Here is a 20754-nt window from a genome sequence, read left to right as displayed (position 1 = left end):
AGTCTTGTCTGTTTAGCGTAAACGTCACGTGCTTGCATTTTTGCTCGTTTACTTTTATTCGCCAGTCAGAGAGCTACTTCTCAATGTCGATGAGGTACAGTGCCAACTTGAACGGCTAAGGATAGCTGTATCGTCGGCAAATGTGGATACTGTTAAGCGACTATTTGTAGGGATGTCGGCTGTATAGATGAGGTATAAGGTTGGCCCAAGAACCCTGCCTTGGGGGACTCCAGCCTCAATTGTATGATCAGTGGAAGTGGCAGTGTTGCACCGCACTGTAAACTTTCTGTCATAGAGGTAAGACTTTAAAAGTTTGTGTGTGTTTTCGGGTAGGGATGTTTTAATTTTAAACATTAGGCCGTCGAGCCAGACTCTGTCGAGTGCTTGGGATACGTCTAAAAATACTGCTGTGCAGTATTCGCGATATTCAAATGCAGTTCTTATTTCCGTTGTAATACGATTCACCTGTTCAATGGTTCCATGGCTTTCGCGAAATCCAAATTGGTGGGCTGGGATTATGTTGTGGTGTATCAGATGTTGATTAAGTCGGATCAGCAGGCATTTTTCGAATAGTTTCGAAATACATGAGAGTAGACTTATTGGTCTGTAAGATGAAGCGACTGTGTGGTTCTTACCAGGTTTTGGAATTTATGATAATCGACCTCTTCCATCGTTGTGGGAAGTAACCAAGTTTGCTGATGGCATTAAAGAGCTTGGTTATGTAGCGAACTGCAGAATGTGTTATAAGGTCACAGCCGGGGGATTTTTTCGGGCTGAGATTGTCTTTAATTATTTTAGTTACTTCTTTAGGACGAAACACAATTGGGGTGTGTTGCTGGTGGCGGTTTACGGGATAGGACGGTAGCGCGAATGTGCTAGTAGCCTGGTTTGGCGTGAACACATTTTGTAGGTGAGCGCCAAATGTGGTGGCTCTGTCTTCATCACTACGGGCCCAGCCACCTGAGGAATTCCTTATCGGCAAAACGGTTTCAGTCGGTGGGCGAAGAGTTGAGTGGGCTCGCCACAGTAACTTTTGTTTTGTGCCTGTTGGTGTGAGTTGCTGATCGTCGTCCTCTTCTTGTTTCAGAGCGTTGGCCAGTTTCCGTGTGGCTACTTTTAGCTTTTGTTTTGCAGTTGGGGATCTGGAAGATTGCCATTCTCTGCGTAAACGTCGTTTTACGTGGACGAGTTGCTCGATTTGTACGTTGGTCTTTTTTGAATTAATTGTATTATTTGTTATTTTGGGTGTTGCAGTAAGAGCTGCTGCAGTAAGGATGGATTGCAATGCACACGTGCAGCTCTCTATATCAGATTCAGTATTAAGTTTTGGGCTTAGCTCAATATGTGAACTTATATATTTTTTATACCTGAGCCAGTTTGTTTTGTGAGAAGTCAATCTGAATGGTGGTTTCACGTGTTCTGCGTACCGGCGGAGGTGAATTAGTACAGGCGAGTGATCAGATGACAGATCCGGCAGACATTCAGCTTTAACCAAACTGCGGGAAATATTTTTCGTAACTGCGAAGTCGATCAGGTCAGGCAGCTTATTGAGGTCTGATGGCCAGTATGTAGGACTCCCGGGGGAAATATGGTCAAGTTTATTAGTGGCTTTTATTATAGTCTTATAAAGCTGTTTTCCTTTTGGGTTCACAAGTCGCGATCCCCAGTGAGTATGTTTAGCGTTGTAGTCGCCTGCTGCAATGAAGTGTGGCCCTAGTGCTTGGAAGAAATCCAGGAATTGAGCTTCTAATACTGTGAAACGGGGGGGGGGGGCAGTATACGGCCGCTAGTGTAAGGAGAGTGTTGTCATCCAGCTGAATGTTGATAGATGTGGCCTGAAGATTATTTTCCGCAAATTCTTTGTAAAAGTGGTGCTTCATACGGTTCCTTATGAGTATGGCGGTGCCACCGTGTGCTTTTCCGTCGGGATGATTTGTACCGTAGAAATGGTAGTCTCTTATTTGAAAATTGTATTTGCTTGTGAGATGAGTTTCCGAAAGAAGCATTACGTCGATATGCTTCTCATGTAGGAATTGAGCTAGCTCAAGTTTGCGCTGTGAAACGCCATTGGCGTTCCACGTAGCTATGCGTAAGGTAGCCATTATTTATTTGATTGTTGGGCTACAAGCATTTGTATCAAAAGGTTTTGATAACGCATCATGTCTTGAATGGTGGTCTTCATAAATGTCATAAATTCCATCATGCTCTGTTGTAAGGCTTGCATCATAGCTTCAGTTTTTGTTTCCTGCTGCGCAGCTGGGTTATAGTTTTGTTGTGTGTCTAATTTTGTGTGCACTTCATGTGGAGTTCGGGAATTTTGGGTTGGAGGCGTCATACCTGATTTTAAAACGTTTGCAAATGTTGTCTTGTTAGTGTTGGATGTAGGCCAGGGAGCGAAACTTGCTGCTTTCGAGAAAATTACTTCAGGATTTGTCTCTGATGGTATCAGCGTAGCTGTTCCTTGGTGTGCCCGCGCCGAGTTCATTCTTTTGTGAAGACGGATTTTCAGCTCTTGTTAGATTGGACAGCCTCTGTAGTTTGCTGTGTGATTGCCCCCACAGTTATTGCATTTTTTCTCGCATGCATTTTTTTTGTTAGTTTGACACTGTTTGGAGTCGTGGAGATCTCCACAGACTACGCACACCGGGCGAAGTGTACAATACGACCTCGTGTGGTCATACTCTTGGCAGTTTGTACATTGTACAGGAGCGTTACGTTTGTGCGGCTCTTCCACCGTGATCCTACGGTGCAGAAGGAGCTGGAGTTTGTAAATTGGGTGAACCTCGTTTTTTCTAGGAGGCTTGTTTTCTGGTTCAAGCTCAATCTTGAAGAGTGGTTGGGGCTGCCTGTTTCTGTTTTTGATATTGAACACGCTTTTGGCGTAAAATCCCTTTTCTTTTAGCGCCTCAGTTATCTCTTCGGGCGTAACATCAGACTCAATGCCCTTCAGGACTACTTCCAGGCCCTTGCTGCTTTTAAGCTGGTAAGTGTAGAAGCCTATTTTTTGTGCGGTAAAATAGTTTGTGACTTTTCTGTAGTTGTCCTCCGTTTTCGTCTGAAGTTTGATTTCATTGATAGTACCTCTTACGAGGGGAATTATATGAAAGCTATCTTTTCCAATAAGGCCAATCAAAGTATTTACAAAACCTTTGATCAAGGTAGAGTTGTCGCGTGTATTTTTCGGCTTGTTTTCCAAATCTGAATTTTTCGGGCTGAGCTTTCGCTTTATTGTAATCTAGCGATCCATTCCAGTCTGCCAGGTCGACCCAGCTTTTTTGTTTACGTTTTCGTTTTGTTTTGCTGGTAGTGCAGCAGTACCGTTTATTGCTTGCGGTTTTGCTTTCGCTGACTCAGTCAGAGCGTGAGCGGGTGCAGCCGATGACGAGGTAGAGCGGGCTGTCGGTCTATCTCCAGCTGTTGTTGTTGGAGGTAGCGGGGCTTCTGTCGGAGCTAAGAGAGCGGGAGAGCAGGAGCGCGCTCTTTCTTGATTTGTTGGTAGAAGAAGGTTACTTTGGCTATGGGTTATTGACCGCTCGATGTCTGCGTTTGGGGTTATCGGTGAGACGTAGGAGAAGTACGCGTTGTTGCGTTGAATTGAGAGCCGGCGTTCGTCTTGCTCGCTCTTGGTCGCATTGCTAAGTTAACTGACAAACACACGCGGACGATTTTGTGTTCTTAAGGTTGAAGCTAATTTACCGATCGGGACGTTATCAAGTGCAGCTGGGAGCCCGAGTCGAAAAAAGCACGGGAAGAAACAAAGTCATTGGCTAGGAGTACCACATCTCGGAGTGTGGTGCTTAGATCCGCAGGACCGGCAAGGGCCGGAGTCTCAATTGATGAGCAATTTTTACAAAAAGTTATTCCTTTTGTGTGTTCCTCGACTTGCTGGATTCAGGCTCTTAAAGCTTTGAAAATACAAAATTGAGTGCCCAGAAGCATTGCAGAAAGCACAGGAAGGTTAGGATTTGATTCGAGAAAGGCTTACCTATGTATATTAAATCATCGATTAGGTCCCACCTGCCTGCCTGGCGCATAGCTTGCCATGGCTAAATCCATATCCATATCCGACGAAGCCCGTTGAAACGAAACCCCACTACACTGCCCATAGCCCCAGGATATCAGTGACATGCTCCTGAAAAACTAAACGATGATTTGTAACAATTCCAAAGCTATGTCATAGTTGGCATCCGATATTTCCAGAGAGGGACTGGTTTCCAGCGCAATGTCCCTGAGACAAGATCGTAGATGCTGTAGCTTTTCTATGCTTGTTTTTTCCTAAGTGTTTGTTGTAGCTCATCGATCAGCTCCAACCTCACATAAAGAACGGAATAGTCAAACGATGTTAACGAAGAGTTTCATAAGGACGTTTCTGTCTATTATATATTGCAATCACCTTGAGCTTTTAAAATGTCACCCGGTTTGCATTAACGATAAGGTATCCCGAATTTTCAGAAGCCATAGCCACAGCAGCAACAATGAACAGCAACTCGAAATTTAGTGGCAAGAAGGGCGGAAGCTTCCGTCACTGGCTATGTAACCGCAAAATATAACTTCTTATGTACATGGACTTTTGTCTCAATATTGCAGACTATTATTAAGAGATTACATTGATGTAGATGGGTCGGAGTGTTCATTAATTATAAGTCTTTTATGTAGTAAGTTCAGTCCTTTTATGTATCTCCAACTGAGAAGGGGGATCTCCTCTGCTACACATGGGATTCCAAGCTCCTTGTGTATTGTGGAGTTTTCGTGGTATGGGTGAGCGTCTGTGTCTAACCTCAGGCACTTGTTTTGGAAGCGCTGGAACGTATGCGGTTGCAGTGCCCCACAACTGTATCCCGTATGTCCATATTGGCTTCAGCATGGCCTTTTAAAGGAGAAGTTTTAGGTTACCCCTCAGTTAAGACCTTTTCTCGTTGAGCCAGTACAGTTGCTTTAGGCGCATGTCAGCCTGGTGTCGCTTGGAGATCAGGTGAGGGTGCCAAGTGATTCTGCGATCTAGAGTCAGCCCTAAGTATTTCGGGGAGCTTGACGAAGGGATGGTTTCATCGTTAAGCATGACTGGGGAGCAGTCTGCTGCGCAGCGAGAATGTAGTGTGGGAGGACTTATTTGCATTCACTGCGATGTTCCATAGTTTCAACCATGGAACGAGGGCATCCAGTTGGCTTTGGATGATGGCTGATGCTTCTTGGGAGTCTGAGGCGGAGGCTAGGAAGGCGGTGTCATCATCGTATGTGGCCACTGTAAGTCTCCGGGAGGGTGTGATGGGAAGGTCTGCTGTGTACAGCATGTGGATGATTGGTCCAAGAACGCTGCCCTTAGGTAGTCCGGATCTTATGGGCCTAGGCGTGCAGGTTGTTGAACCGCAACTGACTTGAAACCCTGTACCCACCGTAAAGGATTTGAGGAAGGCGAAGTGGGAACTGGGAAGGTACATCTTTATTTTGAAGTGGAGTCCAGGGTGCCAGACTTTGTCTAACGCCTGTTTGATGTCCAGCATTACGGCGCAGCAGTATTGTTTCCTTTCGAACGTTTCCACTATGCGCTCCAGTACTGGCAACACTCTGCGCAGAAATACTCGTTCGAGTATTTAAGAGAGGATTGCCAGCAGACTTATCGGACGACAAGAGGCTAGATTGGCTTCAGGTTTACCAGGCTTGAGGATAGTGATCACAAAAAAAAAACTTTTACAAAAATAAAAAAAAGAACAATAAAGCAATTTAATAATACAAAACCAAAATTAATAATTAACAATAAAAAAAGTGAAACTATAAAACGTAACATTAAATCCGAAACAAACAAAAAAAAAAACATAAAATTTAAAATTTTACAATACAAATGTCACAACCAATTTATTAGGTAATTTTGCTCCACCAAACCAATGATATCCGACAATAGAGGATTCTACTGGGAGTCATCTGCAGGAACTTGGACGGACAGGTTACACGATCTTTGGGACTTCCGAACATCGAAGATAGGCCTACCTTCAAGGCAAGACTCATAAGCGGAATTTAAAAATCAAACAACAAACTTCTGAAGAACTTCAGGGAGACACCATACAGAGGAAACATAAGAGCATTCTGCGAAGAAGAGGAAAATTCATCAATTTTTAATTTTGAAACTACAACTGGAAGGTAATTAATCGGATTTTCTTATTTATATTCAGATTTTTAAAGATACTGATAAGGAAACTTCCAATATAATTATTTACTACTTTAGCTCATCACGATATTACAGGCCTAAGATCCTTAATTACCATTGCAAAAAATGAGGTAATTTATGGAAAACGCATTAATTATGATTTTAATATCGACCAAGTTACCCACAATATTCCCAACCCTTCCAACCTAATTTTAATCAATATATACAACCCACCAATGTGGCGCGCACCCAATTAATACATAAACACACAACCCATTATTAAAAAAAATCGTCTCCAGTAACATCCCAAAAAGCCCATAATCCCCAAAAAACACATATTAGAGGAAATACATACCCTCAACTACAACAACCCTCTACATCTAAAAATACTAACTTCCCGATTACTAAATGACTAAGACTATCGGACAGTGAACAAACTAAAATGTCTATTGACGAAATGAGATTCCAAGACGGGCATGAATTCGAACAAGTCCAACCTAATTATTACGAGCAACAGTATTATAACCAAAATCAATACAATCCGTATCAAAATCATGGCTTCATTAATGAAGGGCAACAACAAGTCCAATCTGTACAAATTAACAACAAACAAACCCAAAATAATTCTGAACTAAACGAAAATACACGAATACATAAAAATAGTATACAAAGGGTGCTCATACAAATGCCTTCTAGACACAGGATCAACAATTAATATGATCAATGAAAATATATTTTGTCTTTCCGTTCAAAGTAGTAGATGTGAAGTTTCAACATCAAATGGCCCTATTACCTTGAACGACTTGATAATGTTGCCCAGAAATAGTTTTTTCAAAAAAACCGAACCATTTTATGTGCACAGATTTTCTAATAATTACGATATGCTAATTGGCAGAAAATTGTTGAAAAATGCTCAATCAGTTATTAATTACAAAAATGATACAGTTACCCTTTTTGATCAAACATACAAACTAATTACTTCAGAATCCGAAAGAAACCAAAATTTGTATATCCAAAGGACACCAGAATCAATTGCAAGCTCAGATCAGGAATCAATAAAGAAATTAGATTTTTCACAGTTTCGATTAGATCACCTAAATCAGGAGGAAACTTTTAAGTTAAAAGGCTTATTAAATAAATTTAGAAATCTTGAATATAAGGAGGGAGAAAAATTAACATTTCCAAATACAATTAAACACGTACTAAATACAACACATAACTCCCCAATTTATTCGAAACAATACCCACTTGCGCAAACACACGAAATCGAAGTAGAAAACCAAGTACAGGAAATGCAGAATCAGGGATTAATTAGGGAAAGTAATTCGCCATACAATAGTCCTACTTAGGTCGTACCAAAGAAACCGGATGCTTCTGGCGTAAATAAGTACAAGGTAGTAATTGATTATAGAAAGCTAAATGAAATAACCATACCTGACAGATATCCAATTCCAAATATGAACGAAATTCTTGGCAAACTGGGTAAATGCCAATATTTTACAACGATCGATCTGGCAAAGGGATTTCATTAAATAGAAATGGACGAAGAATCAATTTCTAAAACTGCATTCTCCACAAAAAGCGGTCATTACGAATACCTTCAAATGCCATTTGGCCTTAGGAATGCACCCGCTACTTTTCAAAGATGCATGATTAATATCCTTCGAGTAAATGAGAAGGTTCGTGTCTAACAATACGCACCTGACAAAGAGGATAAAGTGAAATTAGTTTTCGCGGTAATAAACTTATGGACAAGTCCAGAATACTAGCACATATCGCAAATAGTGACCCACCAAGTCACTAACAGTGAAATAATAGTGAAACGAAAACATTTTCATGTATGAACTTTTTAAATGAAACCGCTGCGGCTGATGAATCATTGGATACTGCGGTTCTCTCGAGCCCCTAATGTGCTGCCCCGCAGCGCTTTCAAAAAATAAAGCGAAAGTCTCGTGTTTCTCCGGAGACTGAAAGGAAAAAATCCAAATCAAGCATCGGCAAACAAGGGGAAAACCCTTCGTCTATAGAACCTAGATATGGCGGCAACTCAAACCGATTTGGTTTACTTGCGCATCTCACAGCCGACAAACAAGTAGGCAATGAAGTTGGCGATCTGTATGACCAGCCCATCATCAAGCTGCTATTGCTGCCGCTAAGCGGGATGCAGCCTCCGCTGGTACCACTAGCTCAGTCAAAAAGGCGCAGTCCAAACCACCTCCTATAGTAATGGAAGGAGTGGACGACGTATGCCTGATGATGCAGTGCATCGAAAGTATAGTGTACCTAGAAAAGGTTGAGGCTAGGGCGTCAATGAGCGTTGTCCTAAGGCTTTACGCGGCTGACGCTAATACATTTCGCACCATAGTGAACTGGCTCGAGAGCGAAGAGTATGAGTTCCACTGCTACCAGCTTAAAGAGGACAGGCCTTACAGGGTATGCGTGAAAGGCTTGCACCACAGTACGCTACATCACCAAATCAAGGATGAGCTGGAAAATATCGGGCACAAGGTTCTCGATATACATACACCGTTAAGGCGAAACGAACCAGGTACCTCAAAAGCGTCGCCAGTCAACATGTTCTTCCTGAATATTGCTGCCAAGGACTGTACTAGGCCACGCATCGAGTTGTGCACTTGCTACAACTGTGGCGGTCAGCATCCTGCAAACTATAAAGGTTGCAGCAAGCTACAAGCGTTCCTGCAGCGATCCAGACTCAGAAGCGGAGTGGCTGGAAGAACAGAAGTAAGCGAGCGACCAACTTCACGGGGCTTAGCTGGAGGTAAGGAGATCCCCTCTTCTCGAGGCGGAATATCTTATGCAGATGTGGCTAGAGGGTCCATTCACCACAAGCAACCACTGAGCCTGACGCACCAAGAACAGAAGCAACAGCCCAATGATGGAAGTCCCAGTCGTCAAAGGAGCCGCAGCCGGTCTAGGGGTGCACTTCAGCGCTCGACGGATGCTAGCAGCAGCATTGAAGCCATCCTGCAGACGCTTAATGAAAACATTAATTCTTTGCGCTCGATTCAAGAGAAGCAGATGATTATGATTAATAATGATGATTATGGGGGCAGACAGGGGCAGATTATCAAGCTGCTTACTGCTCTCCAAGCGCGTCAAGCGCCATAATGATGTCGCTGCGCATCCTAGTGTGGAACGCCGACGGCGTATCCACGAAGTTGCCTGAAGTAGAGTGCTTTGTGCGACGTCACGAAATCGATGTGTTACTGCTCAGCGAGACACACTGCAAGGGGGCAGAGACGCCTAAGCTATTCGGCTTTGTAGCTTACACTGCCAATGATCCGAGTGGTGGCAACGCCAAAGGCGGGGCAGCTATCTTAATCAAATCTAGCCTTGCCCACTTCCCGCTAACACCAATAGCCACTGTCAAGGTGCAACTTGCGCAGGCGGTTATTGAAACGGCACTTGGTCCTATAAGCTTTGGAGCGGTCTACTGCCCACCGAGATTTGCATGGACTACGGACGAGTTTAAGGACATTTTGGAAGAGTTCCAGACGAAGTTCATTGTTGCAGGCGATTGGAACGCGTCCCACTGGCTCTGGTGTGCGGGAAGGAGCAACCAAAGAGGCATTGCATTAGCGAATCTCGGTTTAAATTCGGAGGTGGACTCGCTCGCAACAGGAGGACCAACAAGATACCCGTACGGCAGTAGAGGCTCACCAGGGTACATCGATTTTGCACTGACAAAGGGTGTGCTGGGCATCCACGCTAACATAATACTACAATATGCTACCCTAAGATAGAGCGGCTTATCACTAGGCGTACTAACCTGGAGGTATTCCAATCGCAACTGGAGTCCACACTGCACCTCAACACTGTCTTAAACTCTGGACAGGACGTTGATGATTCTATCGAACTGCTCACCAACAATATCAAGTCAGCAGCTAGATTGGCAACTCGCAGAATATCTCGGCAGCCCGCGGCAGATCGAATCCCAATACCCAGGGAGATCCTGCTGCTTATAGCTGAGAAGAGGCGCTTACGCACTAGGTGGATGAGGTCTCGTCACCCGTTGGACAAGACGGAATGGAATCGAGCGCTGAGTAGGCTCCGATGCGCGTTGGTGCTGCACAAAGCCGCATGGTTCGACGAAAGGCTTGCCAATACTGGAGTCGAAAGCGAAGCGACGCATTCGCTGTGGAGGGCCACGCGCGCAATCAAAAGGCGTTGTACGAGGAAGGCGCCTCTAGTCGATAGCAATGGGACATGGTGTCGGACCGACTTGGGACAAGCGGAGGTATTCGCTGCGCACCTCGCCGAGCGATTTCAACCATTCAAGCTTGCCAGCCTGCAACTGGTTGAAGAAACTCAGGACCAGTTGAACCAAGCGCTTCAAATTGATCTGCCAATCACGCCGTTTGAACCCTGCGAGGTAGCCGAAGTCATTGTGCGCCAGAGTAGCAACAAAGCAAAACAAAACCAGGACATGACGTCATCTGCAACGCCACATTGAAGGCCCTGCCTAAACAAGCGATCCTCTACATAACGTTGGTTTTCAACGCTATTGTGAGGTTGCAATACTTCCCTTATCAGTGGATGCTCGGGATAATCTCCATGATCCACAAACCTGGCAAGCCGGAAAGGGAGCCCGCCTCCTACCGGCCGATCAGTCTCCTCCCTTCAATTTCGAAGGTGTTTGAGAGACTGATTGCTGTCCGGATTGTAAGGATTATGGAAGCCCAGGGGATCGTGCTGGCCACTGTACTGTCGAGCAGCTCGAGTCGTCGAGCAAATTCTGACTGCCTACGACAGTAAGGAATATTGTAACATCCTCTCCTTGGACATTCGAGAAGCGTTTGATCGAGTGTGGCACATTGGACTCCAACTGAAAATCAAGCAGACGCTGCCTGCTCCATATTTTGGGTTGCTAAAATCGTACCTGGAAGGAAGGAGGTTCGCTTTGCGCTTTCATTCAGCAATTTCCACCGAGCACAACGTGGCAGCTGGTGTTCCACAAGGTAGTGTCCTCGGCCCCCTGCTCTACTGCCTGTATAGCCACGACATGCCGCAGTCGGATGTAAGCCTTTACGGGAAATCAATGTTGGCGTGTGCGTCACCTACAGGTCCCGATGCGAGCGCGACGCAGCCGGTGGTATCCAGGACTTTGCATATCGGTTCTCGGAATGGGCAAGACGTTGCAACATTGGCATCAATAGCAGTAAATCCAACAACGTCTGCTTTACTTTAAAGCGGAGAACGCCACCGCCCGTCTACATCGAGGAAGCCCCCGTACCACAGCCGAACGCAGCAAAGTACCTTTGAGTGCTTCTGGATCGCAGACTCACATTTTGCAAGCATGTGACCGACATCAGATCGCGCCTACGTGCTAAGGTGGCGAAGCACTACTGGCTACTTTTTTCGCGCAGTAAATTGTCGCTATCCAACAAGCTGACAATTTACAAACAGATCTTAGCACCAAACTGGAAGTATGGGTGCCAAATCTGGGGCTTAGCATGCGACAGCCAAATCAAAAGAATCCAGGCTATTCAAAATAAGGTAGCAAGACTCATCACCGGCTGCGAGTGGTTTGTTCGAAACACCACTCTGCACAGAGACCTGAAACTAGCAACGGTATTTGACGAAATAAACCAGCACTCGAGCAGATACCATGACAGGCTGGAGCGCCACCGAAATCGGCTGGCCAGCGCTCTAAACAGATCTCGCCCACCAAGGAGGCTCAATAGAAGGCAACCGAGGGATCTCATTACCCGATCTCCTTTGACAAGGGTCAGCAGAAGCTGACCCTTATCTTAAATCCTATTTGTTATATGTGATTGTTATGTAATTGTAGTAAAATTACTGTAAATTTGAAAAAGCTAACTATAGTTAGCCGGCGAGCCCAAATGGACTGAATTAATAGATAAGAAGGATACAAAGGGGCTCCAAGACTTCCCCGTATGCCTTAATAAATAAATTAAATCCTTCGATCGTTGCTTAACAAACACTGTTTGGTGTATCTGGATGATATTATAATTTTTTCAACATCCCTTACAGAACAATTAAATTCAATACAATTAGTTTTTTCAAAGCTTGCAGATGCAAATTTAAAATTGCAACTAGACAAATGTGAGTTCTTAAAAAAGGAAGCTAACTTTCTTGGTCACATAGTTACCCCTGATGGTACTAAACCAAATCCTATTAAAGTTAAAGCCATAGTTTCATACCCAATCCCGACAAAAGTAAAAGAGATTAAAGCTTTCCTCGGACTAACAGGGCTGTCCTTTCTCAAAACGGTCATCCTATATCTTTTATTAGTAGAACACTTAACGATCACGAATTAAATAACAGTGCTATAGAAAAATAATTACTCCCCATAGTTTGGGCCACTAAAACTTTTCGACATTATTTAGTAGGGCGACAATTTCTCAATGCTAGTGACTATTAACCTCTGAGATGGCTTCATACCTTAAAGAAACCGAATGATAAGTTAGAAAGGTAGAGAGTTAGATTAAGCAAATACCAATACCAATGATGTAATAGCACTTGAAAAGGCCAAACGAATTTTACTAGATCACTTTAATCATAGAAACATTACCATTTATATTCAAAAAACACACATAAATTTTTAATTCCACCTACACAATAGTAATTCGCAGTCTTTTCCTATTAAATAACGTTGGTTCATACGCCGTATTCAAAGAAATCAATCATATGAAAAACTTTTACACCCTGGTATACAGAAAATGACAAAATTATTTAAAGAAAATGCCTTTAAAAAATCACACCTAAACCGGAACATTACCGATAAAAATTTGTGGTAGATATTTATTCATCTGGGGGAAAACATTACATCAGTTGCATTGATATTTATTCTATATTCGCTACATTTTAAGCAAATTAAAACTAATGAACTAAATAATGAATGCAGAAACACATTAATGCGCATTTTTAATCAATTAGGTAAACCAAAATTACTAAAGAGACGGAGCTTTCTCCAGTTTAGCTTTGAAGCGATGGCTTGAAGAAGAAGAAATCGAATTACAGCTCAATACAACAAAAAACGGGATAGCAGACGTCGAAAGATTACACACAACTATAAATGAAATAATTCCTAAAATAAATTCATCTGATAATGAAGAAGTAAAATTAAGCAAGATAGAAACAATCCTCTACACATACAACCATAAAATTAAACATGACACTACTGGACCAGCTCAAATTTTCTTATACGCTGGGCATCCAATATTAGACACTCAAAAAATTAAAGAGAAGGAAATATATAAAATAAATGAATACCGACAGGAATTTAATATTGACACTAATTACAGAAAAGGTCTACTACAGAAAGACAATTTAGAAAATCCATTTAAACCAACCAAAAATGTTGAACAGACAGACCCTGACCATTTAAAAATCACTAATAGAAATGGAGTAACGCACTACTACAAAACACAATTCAAAAAACAAAAGAAAAATAATCAACTCTCAATTTCAAAGGCACCTGGTGTAGAGGCGACTGAAGCAGTAAAATAATATAGTTATAATATAACAAACTTTTGGTAGCTTGCGGTCAGCTGTGACACACTAATTTAGGGTCATACTAGATGAAGTATTATGCAGCGGGATTATACTAGACAGAATGCAACCCTTATCAGCTGCACCCGGAAAGTTTTGGGATAATTTGGTTAACGCAAATAGAGTGAGTTTCAGCTGATCGTGATTTCCGCCGATGGCCTGCACCTCGGCAAAAACACTAGAATAACAAGATGCGTAACGCAATACGGTTTTTTGGCCGTGGCTCTAGAGGTGGCTCCAGGCTCTCTCGAGTTTTTGTTCGAGAGAGAAAGAGCGGAGAGCGCTTCAGCAAACAGCTCTTTTCTACGCATACAGTGATAGCAGACAACTGTATGTGTGCATTATTGTATTATTTTTTATCAATTCGCACCATGCGAAAAATTCTTGTTTTGCCTTGCCTTAACGTTATTATTATTTAAATAAAGCTTAGAAATAGTAATAGCCGAATCTATGTACATCACAAAATAAATTTCGAAAATGACTTTATATTAGAATTCTTGTCATTGGGGTGTTCAGATTGCGACGTGAGAAAAATCAATAAGGCAGTGGTTGTAGAGTGCTTGTGTCCGCACTTCGTGCCTCCAGATATGACTAAAAATAATAAAAAGCAAATGTGTATAAAAAAATTTATTGTTGAGCATAAGTGCACGAATAAAAGTAGTGTATATATATTACACATAATTAATTATCAACATAAATATAAATATGTAAAAGGTAGCTAATTCGAGCGGCGATCTTAACAAACGAATTTAAAAAATTTTTAAATTATAATAGTCAGGACGTGAATTTTTATTTTATTTCATCATATTGCTACGAAATTGGCCAAAACTCCAAATATGTAAATTCGTTTCTTCGATCAGAATTGTTTTTACTCACACAAGCAAGTAAATTCTATTTTTAGATTTCTTACGCTCTCAGCATAAGCGAGCGGAAAGAGAGCAAATTTGGCCTTCACCAAAAAAGTGGCTGCATAGTGCCAAACCAATGTATGGCCGTTACGCATTTTGTTATTATTGTCTTTGATCTCGGCTTGAGTTTCCGATTTACTTTTTTTCTAATGAAACAGTCGATGAGTCAAGTCGTGGAAAGTTCGTGTCGGAAAAATTATAACCTGCGGGCGTGAGACTTTGTTTGTCGCTGGAAATATTGTTGGAGTGAGTTTTCCTCGACATTATCGGTGCGCGGGTTAAGTTTTTCGTGTGTTTTCTAGACAAAAATTTAGGCCGAAAAAATCTTCGCTTGGCGTAGCCATCGCGCAGCAGCATTGCCGCCCAGACCCCAAGGTTCCAATAACCTAGTCATGCCGTCTAGTGGAGCGCCCTTTTGATCTAGTGGCAGAAGAGGAGAATCAGCAGCAGCGGGACCGCTATCGGCGATAAGCCGGGACCCTAGGATGATTATTTAAATTAATTTCCAAAAAATGACACAACTCCCAAAGTGAGGTTAAAGGCGCGGAAAATTTAGCGGGATTTAGTCCAGAATGCACAGTGCAAGTTCCTGATGAACCGAACATCTAAAAATTTTAATTTAAAAAAAATCTAAATCATATGTAAAAATGCTAGATGAGCCTGTCAGTACTTTTTTTTACTTTTACTTGGAAATTTTTTATTTTATTGTTGAATTTTGATTTCCATGTGTTTTACAAGAAAAGAAAGAATAAATTATTTGTTCCTAATGGAGTGGCGGCAGTAGCCTATTGAAAATAAAAAGAAAATCTAACCGAATTTACTCGCGACCCTCTCTCACACTTCTTTTTTTTATTTTTTCCCTTTAATAATTCATTACCATAATAATAATAATAATAATAGTAATAATGGAACAAGATTATGGAGAAGAAAACTGCACTTAAAATCATGGGAGAATTTAATTCATTTAACCCTTTCATTATAACTTTCTTGAATAACGATACAATCCCTTTTTTCTGAATTCGCATCAAATACAAAGAAAAAAGAAAAAAAAAATAAAAAAAAACCTTTGCTTTAGATTCCTTCGACTTACTTTAGTTCGTTTTCTCAAGCTTTTCCTCCTGTTCTAGAACTGTCCCCTTCCGAATGTATTATTTTCCTTCCTCCGATTTTGTATACTAGATCCTCTTATTTGTTGTTGTAAGCACGCTTAATTTCTTGAACTTAATTATAAATGTATGTAACGAAAAGATATCTGTACAAGCAAGACCTCCACACCCAACGCCATCAGCTAGAGCTGGCCTCTAAAGCGTGCACCAGCAAGTAAAGGTACTCTCGTCTTCAATCCCTTTATTTCGTTACACCTTACACTGGTACCTGATAGCACAATTGCTTATACTGATCACATCTGATCATGGACAACAAATTCAAATTAATAATATTGACACCAACCACGGATATCTCCTTTGTTCTGATAAGGTAGTCCAGATACCATCCTCCTTTGAACATCATTGCTTAAAAATCAATTTAACTGAAATAGACATCATGGTCGACTATTTTGAGCAAAGACTACGAATCGATTACCATGCACCGCATATCAAATTTTTATACAATAAAATGAAAAGATAACTAGTCGGAATAACCCTGAAACATAGAAACAAACGAGGACTTATTAACATTGTGGGCTCAGTTTTTAAATACCTATTTGGAACACTAGATGAAAATGATCGAGTTTAAATACATGAAAAACTTGAAATCAACGCCCATAACTCAGTAAAATTACATGAACTCAACGACCCTATACGATTGGTAAATGACGGAATGCAATACAGAACTATGAAAATAACCACACTATCATTAACAGTCTGTTGTTCGAACTGATGCAGCTTACGGCATACGTAGAAGATTTGGAAATGGCTATGCAGCTTTCGAGACTTAGACTGTTTAACCCCAAGTTTCTAAACTATGACGAACTTGAGAATGTGAACAGCCAAAATATTTTAAACATTAAAACATCCTCTTGGATAACTACAATGATAACCATTTATTAGTCATATGCCACATACCCATTTACTTTTCACTAATAAACACAATTAAAATAACCCCTTACCCAGACTCCAACGGCTATGAGCTAGATTACACAGACACACAATCATATTTTGAAAAAGAAAATAAAGTTTATAATGCCGAAAATAAAGAAATAAAAAATTAATGTGTCACCAATGTTATTAAACACTTAAAACCAATTTGTAATTTTAAGCCAGTGCACACGAACGAAATAATAAAATACGTAGAACCAAACACAATTGTAACCTGGAACTTAACCCAAACAATTCTTAACCAAAATTGCCAAAATTCAATTAATAATATAAAAATAGAAGGAAACAAAATGATAAGAGGAACGCAATGCAAAATATAAATCAATAGTATAATTTTAAGTGAAAATCTGTTAAAACCAGAAATAGATTTGACACCACTTAATATAACAGAAATAAAAATTATAAAACTCAACGTCATTGTTGAGATGATTTCATAGAGCAATATTACACTTTACATACTAATGATCATTGTAATAATTGCACTAATTTTATTGTACTGATATTTAAGATATGTATCATTTAAGCCATTTATGATGCTGTATGTAAAACTTAAAATAAGATAAAATCAAAATCAAAACACACCACAACAAAAAAAAACAGAAGAAACTCCATTTCCCACACTATATCCATCAATCCCAGCCCAAGTATAGGCTTCTCTTTAAGGGGAGGGGAGTGACATATTTGGGTGGTCCAAACCGGCCACTTCAATTATTTCAAAGAACTATACCATAATGTATCCCAGCTGCGCAGCATCCGTTTCTAATAAAAAATTCATTGGCAGCGGCCCTAAGCCGTTCTTGTAAAAATCCTAAAGGCTGACCTAAGCAGATTTGACTGCTCTCTTTGAATCTTTTCCTAATTTTAAGAATTGAAGAGCGAGGCTCTCCCGAAATACAAATATTGTTCAAATACTGAGGCTTCTCGTCAATCCAATTTACGTTTATAAAAAATATTACAACTAATTTTACTATATATATTTACAAGCGTCCCCCTATTCTGAGCGGAGCGGCAAACTAGAGCTTCCTACACAAATATGTACATATACTGGCTAGCCGCGCTACTCTGCCTTCAGCTCCAATTCCATATACATATATACGTGATTTACGTAGGCTTGCCTAAGTGGAAGTTCTCTAGACTCTTTCATCGCCTTTTACGACAAGCCGAGTGCGCTGTGGTAGAATTCTTGTCGGGTCACCACACGGTAAAACTCCTCATTTTCTGGATTTGTTGGCCATCTCGTCCTTGCACACACATATCGTAATGTTTACGATGATCTCGTATCCCCGCTCACAAACGACCTTGCCCGCCGGTACCGCATAGCGGTAGACATATACTTTAGCGTTCTTGCTGAGTTGATCTCTACTTTCTTGATTTCAACCCGCATGCTCCTAACTGTATTTTTGCTAGTTACCGCAGTGAGAGCGTCAAGCGTGCTTTAGTCCTTCCGGAAGCCATACTGCAGGCTTAGAAGACCTGTGGGACTCTGGTTGATTAACTCGATGCGCGCGTACAATATGCGCTAAGCAGACATCAGACAGGGGAAGGAGCTGCCTACTGCATTTGCAGGTCCCTTGCGCTTTAGCAGTAGGACCAGTTTCATCGATTTCCACCGCTTGGGAAAGACTCCATCCAGAAGGGAGAACAGCGAAAGCAACAGCGAATGAGGGTAGCTAGGCCAAAAGGGAGTTAATGGTCCTTGGACCACAGCAAAGTGGAGAAACCGTGAACTAACGGACTTTCGCTGGTCAAGGCCGAAGAGGTCACGCAGTAAATAATCTGATCGACCCAGAATATTTATCGAGAGACGCATATATTCCAAGTATTGCTGATCCAAGTATTGAAAACCTTGACTAAGTCTTGTTCTGGACATTGCAGATAGTAACTCGATGTCATTCCATTACAATAAAATCGTTGTGAACAAGTGCCATTTTTGCAATGCCGAGTCGTACCTAGAATTCCTTTTTGATTGTCTAACAGTTATTGGTTATTCTAATGCAAGTGGAATGACACGTAGGACAATTATATGACTAGAGGCTCAGTCTCTTATTTTGACTTCTGTTTTATCAATAGATTTGGAACCACGTGAATATATCTTTTCCTTCAAAATCGGCTCTAGATACGTTTCTGGTAGTTTAAATGTGTCGCACGAAGATTTTACGTCCACTACTAGAACGTCTGCGTCCTTTCCAGTAACAGTCTTACCTATCCCTACATACGTATTTTTCTTGTACTGGATCGTTCTGCGCAATCGTTTTCTACTAGCTTCGCATTTGCAGCTTCATGGACCATTGCATTTAAAATGGGTGCGCAGGCTAAACCCAGATGTCTATCAGACCATAATATTATGGTTTGTAATTAAATCATAATTTAGCGCAGACATATCTACAATCAGACAGTGGAACCAGTTTTTTCTTTGCTGTCACATACTTTGTCACAAATCGTATACACCCGTGTAAAACAGTTTAGTTATAAAATGAGCGGTACACATAGGAATTTATTACCTGCTTATTATCGTCCGTACAATTTATCGTCTTATCATCATCACAAGCACCGTATGATTTTGACAGTGCTATTTTACCTGCACAATTCTTAGTATCCTTGTTTGCTAGTACCCAAAGAGGAATTTCTGCAAAACTCGTTAATGTAAATGTCACACATGCAATAAAAATAATTGTTATTATAGAAAATACTGCTTTCACGTGCCCACCCAATCGTCGTCCTGAAATCATATATTTAGTGGAAACAAAAATAATCTCAATTGTATTCATCTTACCGATTTCTGTTTCATCCCAGTTAACGCCTCCCATTGAATAACCAAAAAAACCTCCTAGTCCCGCCATTATGGTGAACGTGGATAGGCCTCTTGCTTGATCTTCTGGTAAACATACGTCCAACAAATAAGCTCTGGCCGGACTTTGACAAGCATCAGCATCAAAGTCAAGGAGTACAGTTCCCAAAACGGTAAAAAATATTCCCCAAGAATGGGAAGACTGCGGTCGCGAATTGTAAATGGAAGTGATATTTTTTAAACTGTTTATTTCTGACATATCTAACATATCTTGCGACTGGAAATTATCATCTCCTAGCCAATATCCTAAGGCTTCGCCGTTTGGAACCAAAAGAAGACCTTTGGAGTAAAAAAAAAGTTAGGAAACAAGTATTAGTATATCGATAAGAGTGGCCCAACAGAATATGACAATTTTAACAAGAATAAAATAAGCTTCAAAGATTTTTTTGATAGAAATTGCTGGGTCACTGTAAATCCCTTTTGGCATTTGTGAGACACAACAGTTTTTTTTTGCTCTTAACAGTCCAAAAACGCAATTCAAGCCACACTGTATAAAATTTCTTCTTCAGAATTAGAAAAGCGCTTTGCTTGCAAAGGTAATATCTTTGTAAAAGGAAAACAAATTAAGGTTGCAGCTATTCGTGCTTTGAACGCGAGTTACCGCCTCAGCATTTACCCTCGGCGGTCCCCCGCCAAAGCCGCCTCGACAACCAGAGCCATAGAGAGCCGAGACAGAGTATCAGCTAACTGACGAAATGCTGCATCGACGATCCCAATATTACGACCACTCGACAAAACATAAAACCGCATCCGCTCCACTTCTACTTTTCAGCCAGATCAGCACTTTAAGTAAACAATATGTAACAAACAGAGTAGCGAATAACTCGAAGTAGAAATAAAGCATTCATTCTGAAAATCGAAATCAAATCGAGCAGACGTTCTTTCCTTTGGATTAAAAAACCAAATACTTAACCGAAGACACCCAGGCAGTTTTCACAGGGATCCACCACGAGAACCTACGTATCATAACTGGCGCAGTCGGTAGGATGTGGATTAAATTAATAATAGCATTGTAAGATCATGTGAGTAGAGTGAAGTATGTGCAATGGAGGTGTCGATAATAAAAGCGAAAGTAAAATTAAATAATAAATTTGCAAGCAATGGGAAGAAAGGAAACAAGTGCAATAACAGAAAGTCAAAATAAAATAAATAAATAAAGCCAGAAATAACAAAAGAGTGAGGGAAAATACATGAAGGAAAATTAATTAATTAAAAGAATGGAGG

At 41.0% G+C, this 20754-nt stretch overlaps 1 protein-coding gene across 4 annotated transcripts in view; it reads right to left on the bottom strand.

Moving 5' to 3' along the window:
- The window catches only part of LOC6620438 (proton-associated sugar transporter A), a 177901-nt gene that overhangs the window by 71100 nt on the left and 86047 nt on the right, over positions 1-20754 (bottom strand). For 2 of the 4 annotated variants that reach the window (XM_032717952.1, XM_032717951.1), the window contains exons 5-6: positions 19456-19809; positions 19184-19401 (exon numbers count right to left, since the gene is read on the bottom strand). The exons of 1 other annotated variant lie outside the window; for it this stretch is intronic. In XM_032717952.1, the coding sequence (XP_032573843.1) occupies positions 19184-19401; positions 19456-19809 (572 nt within the window). The remainder of the gene's footprint in view (positions 1-19183; positions 19402-19455; positions 19810-20754) is intronic. One more of the 4 variants, XM_032717953.1, reaches the window with a different exon arrangement.

Source organism: Drosophila sechellia, chromosome 3L (assembly GCF_004382195.2).
Source record: "Drosophila sechellia strain sech25 chromosome 3L, ASM438219v1, whole genome shotgun sequence".
Lineage (NCBI taxonomy): Eukaryota > Metazoa > Arthropoda > Insecta > Diptera > Drosophilidae > Drosophila > Drosophila sechellia.
The sequence above is the reverse complement of the archived record's forward strand: the minus strand, read 5'-3'. Positions and strand labels throughout refer to the sequence as shown.